General features: G+C 46.2%; 1 protein-coding gene across 1 annotated transcript in view; it reads left to right on the top strand.

Annotated features, from left to right (window-relative positions):
• The window catches only part of LOC137340229 (hexokinase HKDC1-like), a 220,220-nt gene that overhangs the window by 133,798 nt on the left and 73,331 nt on the right, over positions 1-13,091 (top strand). Inside the window, exon 8 of the mRNA XM_068002645.1 lies at positions 2,130-2,278. Coding sequence (XP_067858746.1) covers positions 2,130-2,278 — 149 coding nt within the window. The remainder of the gene's footprint in view (positions 1-2,129; positions 2,279-13,091) is intronic.

Genomic DNA, 13,091 nt, shown 5'->3' with positions numbered 1-13,091 from the left:
ACCATCCTTCTGAATATTACACTGACACACAGGACACCATCCTCCTGAATATTACACTGACACACACAGTACACAATCCTCCTGAATATTACACTGACACACAGGACACCATCCTCCTGAATATTACACTGACACACAGTACACCATCCTCCTGAATATGACACTGACACACACAGTGCACCATCCTCCTGAATATTACACTGACACACAGTACACCATCCTCCTGAATATTACACTGACACACACAGTACACCATCCTCCTGAATATGACACTGACACACAGTGCACCATCCTCCTGAATATTACACTGACACACACAGTGCAGCGTCCTAATGAATATTACACTGACACACACAGTACACCATTCTCCTGCATATTTAACTGACACAAAGTACACCATCCTCCTGAATATTACACTGACACACACAGTGCAGCGTCCTAATGAATATTACACTGACACACACAGTACACCATCCTCCTGAATATTACACTAACACACACAGTATACCATCCTCCTGAATATTACACTGACACACACAGTACACTATCCTCCTGAATATTACACTGACACACACAGTACACTATCCTCCTGAATATTACACTGACACACACAGTATACCATCCTCCTGAATATTACACTGACACACACAGTACACTATCCTCCTGAATATTACACTGACACACACAGTATACCATCCTCCTGAATATTACACTGACACACACAGTACACTATCCTCCTGAATATTACACTGACACACAGGACACCATCCTCCTGAATATTACACTGACACACACAGTACACCATCCTCCTGAATATTACACTGACACACAGTACACCATCCTCCTGAATATTACACTGACACACAGTACACCATCCTCCTGAATATTACACTGACACACACAGTACACCATCATCCTGAATATTACACTGACACACACAATTCACCATCATGCTGAATATTACACTAACACACACAGTATACCATCCTCCTGAATATTACACTGACACACACAGTACACTATCCTCCTGAATATTACACTGACACACACAGTATACCATCCTCCTGAATATTACACTGACACACACAGTACACCATCCTCCTGAATATTACACTGACACACACAGTGCAGCGTCCTAATGAATATTACACTGACACACACAGTACACCATCCTCCTGAATATTACAATGACACGCACACAGTACACCATCATCCTGAATATTACACTGACACACACAATTCACCATCATGCTGAATATTACACTAACACACACAGTATACCATCCTCCTGAATATTACACTGACACACACAGTACACCATCCTCCTGAATATTACACTGACACACACAGTACACCATCATCCTGAATATTACACTGACACACACAATTCACCATCATGCTGAATATTACACTAACACACACAGTATACCATCCTCCTGAATATTACACTGACACACACAGTACACTATCCTCCTGAATATTACACTGACACACACAGTACACCATCCTCCTGAATATTACACTGACACACACAGTGCACTATCCTCCTGAATATTACACTGACACACACAGTATACCATCCTCTTGAATATTACACTTGCACACCTGAGACTCCATTGAATGGTGATTCTCCTGTTTGGAGATGCAGATCCCCAGGATTATCTGCCTTTCTGCATGCCAATGATGGGAGGACTGAACCTGATAAAGGAATTATTTTCTGCTCCTGTGCAGCTGTTTTCCCAAGTCTCAGGGTTTGGTCAGCTGCACGGCAGCAATGGAGAAAGGATCCTACACAGGACATCTCGCGACTAGCCCTAATGTTCTTGATGTCCAAGTGCAATAATTACTCAGCACAGTTGCTTCCTTCAGGGTCCTCCTGTCATGGGCTTTGGATCCGTTGTACAACTCAAGCACTGACACACCGTAACAAAGAGGGGAGGACAACAGCTGAATGTCCCCTCTGCTGTAACACCATTACTGCAAAGAGGCTGAGCTACAAGTTTATTTACTTCAAAACTTTTTCAAATTTTTCCTTCTCACATCGGCCTGTGCCTCTCATAAACATGTGTTTAAATTGAAACAGAAAGCATTTTGTGTCAGTAACAAAAATCGGCAAATTTCTGTTGCAGAAAGTGGCAAGTTCATTGCCCTTGATTTGGGCGGCACCAACTTCCGTGTCCTGCTTGTTGTGATACAAGCTGGGGCCAGGCAGTCCATTCAGATGTACCACAAAATCTTTCCCATTCCTTTGGAAATCATGCAAGGGACAGGCGAAGAGGTGAGTGGGCTCCACTGCTGAAATAACATTTTGGGATCCAGTCTGTGAGCAATTTAAGACGTGGCATGTGGTAAGTGTAACGTGCTTGGGAGGAACAGGTGACTTTGGACCACTGGTTCCCAAAGCTCTCCACCACTGGGGGTTTTCCTCGCCTCATGTCTGGGTCTGTTGTAGACTCATTGATGGAGATTGATTGCTTTGATTAGTTAACACCTCCATTACCGCTGTATCATGTGACTACCAGGAAGGTAAAAGGTGAACGAGATGGACCTTGGACTTTTTCCATCCAGCAATTCCTGTGCTCCTGTTCACTCAGTATACATTTTGAGGGTATCTGGGTGGTGTGGTGGGTTAGCTATCAGCCTTTCACTTAGAATCATAGAATCATAGAATGATACAGCACAGAAAGAGGCCATTCAGCCCATCTTGCCTGTGTCGGCACTTTGGAAGATCCATCCGATTAGCCCCATTCCCATACAGTCGCACCTGGTATCAAGTCCAGCCCTGATTAAGGGATGCAAGTCTCCCGTTTGCTGGCTCGGGGCCCTGTTAGTGCTCAGGCTTTTTCCAAATGCTTTAGTCTTTTCTCCACAACTGGATGACAGTTTCCACAAGTAGATTGATTCCCCGATGAACTGAAACTAGCATCCTTAAACCTTGGTGGGTTAGTGGGTCCAGGGTTAACAATTAACCGCTAATTGTGGTATATTGTTCACTGGTGATCATGTGGGATGCCCAACCATGTTCTCCTGTTACATCTGAAAATTGCACACCATTAGACCAGGGGGTACGGGCTAAAACTACTTGGTGAGGTTTATTCATTGGTTAATTTATAAGCAGAAGCTAAATGTCAGCAGAAATTATGAATTCTAATCGGTCCACAAGGGGTTAATAGATCCTTTTTCGAAGGTTATTGTGTCCAGGGTCTGATAAGTAACATGACCTTTGGATGGGAACAGCAGGTTTGTCTCTTGGTGGACCTTCTAAGAGATGTTACACGTCAATGATGCAAATTCTCATTCACCAATAAGATGGATGTTATTGTCAGAACTAAAGCTCGGTGACAAGAGCCTTGTGTCATGGGACCTCGTTCATGTTACAACCTTTCTTTTTAAACAAACTGAGGGTCTAACAAATCATACATCTTGTGAGATGAGGCATTAATGGCTGGAAACTGCCATTTTGTTTCCACATTGCCCCCGATGAGGTCCCACTCTCATTAATGGATTACCCTTATGGTCCATTATTCAGAAAGAGTAGAGTTCTCCCCTTCCCTATCTGTCGAGCTGTACATATTACCAGCTGCTGTATCACACCCCAGCCTTCACAGGGAATGTATTTTTAGATAGATGCTTCCTTGCATCACAGTATCATAATATCATAGTAGGTACAGCACACGAGGAGGCCATTCCGGCCATCATGTCTGTACCGGCTCTTTGAAAGAGCTATCCAATTAGTCCCATTCCTCTGCTCTTTCCCCATAATCCTGTAATTTTTTTCAATTCAAGTATTTATCCAATTCCCTTTTGAAAGTTATTATTGAATCTGTTTCCACCGCCCTTTCAGGCAGTGAATTCCAGATCATTACAACTCAATGTGTAAAAAAATGTTTCCTCATGTGGACTTGGACTTGGGTGTACAGGACACAATTTCAAAATTTGCAGATGACAAAAAACTTGGAAGTGTAGTGAACAGTGAGGGGGATAGTGATAGACTTCAAGAGGATAAAGACAGGCTGGTGGAATGGGCGGACACGTGGCAGATGAAATTTAACGCAGAAAAATGCAAAGTGATACATTTTGGTAGGAAGAATGAGGAGAGGCAATATAAACCAGAGGGCACAATTCTAAAAGGGGTACAGGAACAGAAAGATCTGGGGGTATATATACACAGGTCGTTGAAGGTGGCAGGGCAGGTTGAGAAAGTGGTTAAAAAAGCATACGGGATCCTGGGCTTTATAAATAGAGGCATAGAGCACAAAAGCAAGGAGGTTATGATGAACCTTTATAAAACACTGGTTCGGCCACAGCTGGAGTATTGTGTCCAGTTCTGGGCACCACACTTTAGGAAGGATGTGAAGGCCTTAGAGAGGGTCCAGAAGAGATTTACTAGACTGATTCCAGGGATGAGGGTCTTTAGTTACGTGGATAGACTGGAGAAGCTGGGGTTGTTCTCCTTGGAACAGAGAAGGTTGAGAGGAGATTTGATAGAGGTGTCACCACATAACTAAAGTCCCTCATCCCTGGAACCATTCTAGTAAATCTCTTCTGCTCCCTCTCTAAGGCCTTGACATCCTTCCTAAAGTGTGGTGCCCAGAACTGGACACAATACTCCAGCTGAGGACTAACCAGTGTTTTATAAAGGTTTAACATAACTTCCTTGTTTACCTACTTTGCAGACCCCCTCAAACTGACACCGTCAGGATGGGGGGCGCCATGGCTGCATTCATCACCTCATCCGAAGACGAGGAACATCACCAGCCTCGCCAGGCACGCTGTCCACCTCCGCCACGTGGAGCTCCACAACACAGTGCTGCACCACAGGCACCTGTACAAAATAGTCGTGCAACTACACATACACCCACTGTAGAGTGACCCGACAGGGGAACATTTTAGCAGTCATGGACATTCAGCCACCGACCTTCGGGTAAGCATACTCCAAGGCGGCCTTCGAGACACACGACAACGCAAAATCGTCGAGCAGAAATTGATAGCCAAGTTCCGCACCCATGAGGACGGCCTCAACCGGGATCTTGGGTTCATGTCACACTACACGTAACCCCACCAGCGAACAAATGTTATCTGTTTTTAATATAACGGGTCATTGACTGTCTTCCTTCTCTCTCTCTCTCTCTCTCTTGTTTTTGGGGGTTTGTATATTCGGTGGCCTTTTTAGATGACACCTTTCTGTCTGCTCACTGTGATTGCCTTGGCAACGGGCAGTAATCACCAGGCTTTGTTCTGTGATCTTAAAATGCGAAGGATTCAAAAATCTCTTTTCCACACCGCCTGAGGAAGGGGAAAGCCCCCGAAAGCTTGTGGGATTAAAAATAAAATTGTTGGACTATAACTTGGTGTTGTAAAATTGTTTACAATTGTCAACCCCAGTCCATCACCGGCATCTCCACATCAGGGTCAAGGATGTCACTGAGCAGCTGCAGAACATTCTGGAGGGGTTGGTGAACAGCCAGAGGTCGTGGTCCATATCCCCTTATATTCTATAGGCCACCAACTAGTGGGAAGGATATAGAGGAACAAATTTGCAGGGAAATTGGAGAGGTGCAAAAGCCATAGAGTAGTGATAACAGGGGACTTCAACTATCCTAATATAGACTGGGATAGTAATAATATAAGGGGCACAGGGAGGGTGGAATTTTTGAAGTGTGTTCAGGAGAACTTTCTTAACCAGTACGTTTCTGGCCCAACGAGGAAGGAGGCATTGCTGGACTTGGTTCTGGGGAATGAGTTGGGCCAAGTGGAGCAAGTGTCAGTGGGGGAGCTTTTAGGGAACAGTGATCATAGTATCATAAGGTTTAGAATAGCTACCACGGACCACTCTAAAGTAAAAATACTCAATTGGAGGAGGGCCAATTTCAGTGGGATGAGAACAGATCTGGCCCGGGTAAATTGGAATCAAAGATCGGCAGGCAAAACTGTAATTGAACAGTGGGTGGCCTTTAGAAAGGAGATGGTTCGGGTACAGTCTAGGCACATTCCCATGAGGCAGAAAGGGAGGGCAACTAAAGCCAGAGCTCTCTGGGTGACAAAAGAGATAGAGAGTAAGATGAAACAGAAAAAAGGGGCATGTGACAGATGTCAGGTTGATAACACAAGTGAGAACCAGGTAGAATATAGAAAGGAAATAAGAGGGGCAAAGAGAGAGTATGAGAATAGACTGGTGGCCAACATAAAAGGGAATCCAAAAATCTTCGATAGGCACGTAAACAGTAAACGGGTAGTAAGAAAAGGGGTGGGGCTGATTAGGGACCAAAAAGGAGATCTACTCATGGAGGCAGAGGGCATGGCTTAGGTACTAAATGAGTACTTTGCATCTGTCTTTACCAAGGAAGAAGATTTTTTTTATTCATTTACGGGATGTGGGCGTCGCTGGCGAGGCCAGCATTTATTGCCCATCCCTAATTGCCCTCGAGAAGGTGGCGGTGAGCTGCCTTCTTGAACCACTGCAGTCCGTGTGGTGACGGTTCTCCCACAGTGCTGTTAGGAAGGGAGTTCCAGGATTTTGACCCAGCGACAATGAAGGAACGGCGATATATTTCCAAGTCGGGATGGTGTGTGACTTGGAGGGGAACGTGCAGGTGGTGTTGTTCCCATGTGCCTGCTGCTCTTGTCCTTCTACGTGGTAGAGGTCGCAGGTTTGGGAGGTGCTGTCGAAGAAGCCTTGGCGAGTTGCTGCAGTGCATCCTGTGGGTGGTACACACTGCAGCCACAGTGCGCCGGTGGTGAAGGGAGTGAATGTTTAGGGTGGTGGATGGGGTGCCAATCAAGCGGGCTGCTTTATCTTGGATGGTGTCGAGCTTCTTGAGTGTTGTTGGAGCTGCACTCATCCAAGCAAGTGGAGAGTATTCCATCACACTCCTGACTTGTGCCTTGTAGATGGTGGAAAGGCTTTGGGGAGTCAGGAGGTGAGTCACTCGCCGCAGAATACCCAGCCTCTGACCTGCTCTCGTAGCCACAGTATTTATATGGCTGGTCCAGTTAAGTTTCTGGTCAATGGTGACCCCCAGGATGTTAATGGTGGGGGATTCGGCGATGGTAATGCCGTTGAATGTCAAGGGGAGGTGGTTAGACTCTCTCTTGTTGGAGATGGTCATTGCCTGGCACTTATCTGGCGCGAATGTTACTTGCCACTAATGAGCCCAAGCCTGGATGTTGTCCAGGTCTTGCTGCATGCAGGCTCGGACTGCTTCATTATTTGAGCGGTTGCGAATGGAACTGAACACTGTGCAGTCATCAGCGAACATCCCCATTTCTGACCTTATGATGGAGGGAAGGTCATTGATGAAGCAGCTGAAGATGGTTGGGCCTAGGACACTGCCCTGAGGAACTCCTGCAGCAATGTCCTGGGGCTGAGATGATTGGCCTCCAACAACCACTACCATCTTCCTTTGTGCTAGGTATGACTCCAGCCACTGGAGAGTTTTCCCTCTGATTCCCATTGACTTCAATTTTACAAGGGCTCCTTGGTGCCACACTCGGTCAAATGCTGCCTTGATGTCAAGGGCAGTCACTCTCACCTCACCTCTGGAATTCAGCTCTTTTGTCCATGTTTGAACCAAGGCTGTAATGAGGTCTGGAGCCGAGTGGTCCTGGCAGAACCCAAACTGAGCATCGGTGAGCAGGTTATTGGTGAGTAAGTGCCACTTGATAGCACTGTCGACGACACCTTCCATCACATTGCTGATGATTGAGAGTAGAATGATGGGGCGGTAATTGGCCGGATTGGATTTGTCTTGCTTTTTGTGGACAGGACATACCTGGGCAATTTTCCACATTGTCGGGTAGATGCCAGTGTTGTAGTTGTACTGGAACAGCTTGGCTAGAGGCGCAGCTAGTTCTGGAGCACAAGTCTTCAGCACTACAGCTGGGATGTTGTCGGGGCCCATAGCCTTTGCTGTATCCAGTGCACTCAACCGTTTCTTGATATCACGTGGAGTGAATCGAATTGGCCGAAGACTGGCTTCCGTGATGGTGGGGATGTCGGGAGGAGGCTGAGATGGATCATCCACTCGGCACTTCTGGCTGAAGATGGTTGCAAACGCTTCAGCCTTGTCTTTTGCACTCACGTGCTGGACTCCACCATCACTGAGGATGGGGATGTTTGCAGAGCCTCCTCCTCCCGTTAGTTGTTTAATTGTCCACCACCATTCACGACTGGATGTGGCAGGACTGCAGAGCTTTGATCTGATCCGTTGGTTGTGGAATCGCTTAGCTCTGTCTATAGCATGTTGCTTCCGCTGTTTAGCATGCATGTAGTCCTGAGTTGTAGCTTCACCAGGTTGGCACCTCATTTTTAGGTACGCCTGGTGCTGCTCCTGGCATGCTCTTCTACACTCCTCATTGAACCAGGGTTGATCCCCTGGCTTGTTGGTAATGGTAGAGTGAGGAATATGCCGGGCCATGAGGTTACAGATTGTGCTGGAATACAATTCTGCTGCTGCTGATGGCCCACAGCGCCTCATGGATGCCCAGTTTTGAGCTGCTAGATCTGTTCTGAATCTATCCCATTTAGCACGGTGGTAGTGCCACACAACACGTTGGATGGTGTCCTCAGTGCGAAGACGGGACTCCATCTCCACGAGGACTGTGTGGTGGTCACTCCTACCAATACTGTCATGGACAGATGCATCTGCGACAGTAGATTGGTGAAGATGAGGTCAAGTAGGTTTTTCCCTCGTGTTGGTTCGCTCACCACCTGCAGCAGGCCCAGTCTGGCCGTTATGTCCTTCAGGACTCGGCCAGCTCGGTCAGTAGTGGTGCTACCGAGCCACTCTTGGTGATGGACATTGAAGTCCCCCACCCAGAGTACATTGTGTGCCCTTGCTACCCTCAGTGCTTCCTCCAATTGGTACTCAACATGGAGGAGGACTGATTCATCAGCTGAGGGAGGACGGTAGGTGGTAATCAGCAGGAGGTTTCCTTGCCCATGTTTGACTTGATGCCATGAGATTTCATGGGGTCCAGAGTCAATGTTGAGGACTCCCAGGGCCACTCCCTCCTGACTGTATATCACTGTACCGCCACCTCTGGTGGGTCTGTCCTGCCGGTGGGACAGGACATACCCAGGGATGGTGATGGAAGAGTCTGGGACGTTGGCTGAAAGATATGATTCTGTGAGTATGGCTATGTCAGGCTGTTGCTTGACTAGTCTGTGGGACAGCTCTCCCAATTTTGGCACAAGTCCCCAGATGTTAGTAAGGAGGACCTTGCAGGGTCGACTGGGCTTGGTGTTTTGCCGTTGTCGTGTCCGGTGCCTAGTGGTCCGATGCCGGGTGGTCCGTCCGGTTTTATTCTTATTATGACTTTTCGTAGTGAGATTTTACAACTGAGTGGCTTGCTAGGCCATTTCAGAGGGCAATTAAGAATCAACCACATTGCTGTGGGTCTGGAGTCACATGTCGGCCAGACCGGGTAAGGGCGGCAGGTTTCCTTCCCTAAAGGACATTAGTGAACCAGATAGGTTTTTACAACAATCCGGTAGTTTCATGGCCATCATGACTGATACTAGTATTTTAATTCCAGATTTTTTATTTAATTAATTGAATTTAAATTCGCCAGCTGCCGTGGTGGGATTGATGCCAGAGTCTCAGTAAAGGAAGATTTAGTTGGGATACTGGATGGGCTAAAAATTGATAAAGAGGAGGTACTGGAAATAGCTGTACTTAAAGTAGAAAAGTCACCCGGTCCGGATGGGATGCATCCCAGGTTGCTGAGGGAAGTAAGGGTGGAAATTGCGGAGGTACTGGCCATAATCTTCCAAACATCTGTAGATACGGGGGTGGAGAATTGCAAATGTTACACCCTTGTTCAAAAAAGGGTGTAAGGATAAACCCAGCAATTACAGGCCAACCAGTTTAATCTCAGTGGTGGGGAAACTTTTAGAAACGATAATCCGGGACAGAATTTACAGTCACTTGGATGAGTGTGGATTGATTAGGGAAAGCCAGCACGGATTTGTTAAAGGCGAATCGTGTTTCACTAACCTGATAGAGTTTTCTGATGAGGTAACAGAGAGGGTTGATGAGGGCAATGCAGTTGATGTGGTGTATATGGACTTTCAAAAAGCGTTTGATAAAGTGCCACACAGTCGGCTTATCATCAAGATTGTGGCCGATGGAATAAAGGGGGCAGTGGCAGCATGGACACAGAATTGGCTAAGTGACAGCAAACAGAGAATAGTGGTGAACAGTTGTTTTTCAGACTGGAGGGAGGTGTACAGTGGTGTTCCCCAGGGGTCGGTGCTGGGACTATTGCTTTTCTTGATATATATTAATGAGTTGGACTCGGGTGTACAGGGTACAATTTCAAAATTTGCAGATGACACAAAACTTGGAAGTGTAGTGAACAGTGAGGAGGATAGTGATAGACTTCAAGAGGTTATAGACAGGCTGGTGGAATGGGCGGACACATGGCAGATGAAATTTAATGCAGAAAAATGTGGGGTGATGCATTTTGGTAGGAAGAACGAGGAGAGGCAATATAAACTAGAGGGCACAATTCTAAAAAGACTACAGGAACACAGAGATCTGGGGGTGTATGCACACAAATCGTTGAAGGTGGCAGGGCAGGTTAATAAATGAAAGTCAGCATGGATTTGTTAAAGGAAAATCATGTTTCATTAAATTGATTGAGTTCTTTGATGAAGTAACGGAGAGGGTTGATGAGGGTAGTGCAGTTGATGTTGTGTAGATGGACGTTCAAAAGGCATTTGATAAAGTACCACATAGTACACTTGTTAGCAAAATTAAAGCCCATGGGATTAAAGGGACAGTGGGCAGTGTGGATACAAAATTGTGTAAGGGACATGATGCAGAGAGTAGTGATGAACGGTTGTTTTTCAGACTGGAGGGAAGTATACAGTGGTATGTCCGGTATTAGGACCACTGCTCTTTTTGATATATATTAATGACCTGGATTTGGGTATACAGGGTATAATTTCAAAGTTTGCAGATGATGCGAAACTCAGAAAATAGTAAACGATGTGGAGGATAGTAACAGACTTCAGGAGGACACAGACAGACTGGTGAAATGGGCAGACACATGGTAGATAGAATTTAAACCAGAGAACTGTGAAGTGATACATTTTGGTAGGAAGAATGAGGAGAGGCAATATAAACTAAATGGTGCAATTTTAAAGGGGTGCAGGAACAGAGAGACCTGGGGGTGTATGTACACAAATCTTTGAAAGTGGCAGGATAAGTGGAGAAGGCTGTTAAAAAAGCATATGGGATCCTGGGCTTTATTAATAGACGCAGAGATTACAAAAGCAAGGAAATTATGCTAAACCTTTATAAATCATTAGTAAGATCTCAGTTGGAGTATTGTGTTCAATTCTGGGCACCGCACTTTAGGAAGGATGTCAAGGCCTTAGAGAGGGTGCAGAGGAGATTTACTAGAACGGTACCAGGGATGAGGGATTTCAGTTATGTGGAGAGACTGGAGAAGCTGGGGTTGTTCTCCTTAGAACAGAGAAGGTTAAGGGGAGATTTGATTGAGGTGTTCAAAATCATGAACGGTTTTGATAGAGTAAATAAGGAGAAACTGTTTCCAGTGGCAAAAGGGTCGGTAACCAGAGGACACAGATTTAAGGTGATCGTCAAAAGAACCAGAGGCGACATGAGGAAAGAATTTTATACACAGCGAGTTGTAATGATCTGGAATTCACTGCCTGAAAGGGCGGTGGAAACAGATTCAATAATAACTTTCAAAAGGGAATTGGATAAATACTTGAATTGAAAAAAATTACAGGATTATGGGGAAAGAGCAGAGGAATGGGACTAATTGGATAGCTCTTTCAAAGAGCCGGTACAGACATGATGGGCTGAATGGCCTCCTCGTGTGCTGTACCTACTATGATATTATGATACTGTGATGCAAGGAAGCATCTATCTAAAAATACATTCCCTGTGAAGGCTGGGGTGTGATACAGCAGCTGGTAATATGTACAGCTCGACAGATAGGGAAGGGGAGAACTCTACTCTTTCTGAATAATGGACCATAAGGGTAATCCATTAATGAGAGTGGGACCTCATCGGGGGCAATGTGGAAACAAAATGGCAGTTTCCAGCCATTAATGCCTCATCTCACATGAGGAGTGGGACTAATAGGATAGCGCTTTCAAAGAGCTAGCACAGGCACGATGGGCCAAATGGCCACCTTCTATGCTGTATCATTCTATGATTCTACGATCACTAACAAACTGAACAGATGAGTTAACACCAGGCATGCAAGAATGGGCAACGCAGGGAAGTGGTGCAAATTAATAAATTTTAAGTGAGGTCATAACAAAAGGAAACTTAATAAAATAACATTTTCACAATCACCCGTATGCATAACCTTGGTGAATTACAATGTTTTTCTCTTCCTTTGCCTGCCGCTTCTACGTGGTGCATCCCATGTGACTTCAGCAGAGGTAGTAGCAGGTTGCTCAGGTCCCTGCCCTGACTGCTGAGATGCTCTCGGCCTACGACCTCTGGGTTTTGGAGCCCGTGAGGGCCCTACCAAAGACTGCTCCACCTGCACCTGTGCAGGGGCAGACTCGGCCATCGGGAGAGGAGGCAGCATTGTGGGTACTGGTTGGAGGGGTGGAGCAATGAGTGAGACGTGGGAGCACTTTGAATGGAGTCCGCACTTCCATGTCCTCTTTCGCTATCACCCCTCTCCTGGGCCAGGGCCACCTCACTCCCATCACTCTGGTGGACAACAGATAAGGTAACTGTCATCCTGTTTAAGGCGGCAAACATGTCGGCAAACATGTTGGCTTACAATGTCTGCACGGCTGTGGTCGTGGCCTGCATGGACAAGTTTCATAGCCGCACTTGAAGTTCCACGGAGGTGGCCACTCTCTACATTGCAGACATTCTTGCAATGGCCTGGAACATCAATGCATAAATGTTTGAGGTTGTCTCCTCCATTCTCTCTGCTATTGTGAAGAGTGTGCCTGGCACGTCGGCCAGTACCTCACAAATTTGCCGGTGCCCCTCTATTGGTTTCTTTTTCAACGATGGCCCCCAGGGTTCAGCATCTGTGTCCAGCTGAGCAGAGTTTGGAGAGAGGTGCACCTACTGATGCGGACT

The sequence above is a fragment of the Heptranchias perlo genome, chromosome 21, assembly GCF_035084215.1.
Source record: "Heptranchias perlo isolate sHepPer1 chromosome 21, sHepPer1.hap1, whole genome shotgun sequence".
Taxonomy (NCBI): Eukaryota; Metazoa; Chordata; class Chondrichthyes; order Hexanchiformes; family Hexanchidae; genus Heptranchias; species Heptranchias perlo.
The sequence above is the reverse complement of the archived record's forward strand: the minus strand, read 5'-3'. Positions and strand labels throughout refer to the sequence as shown.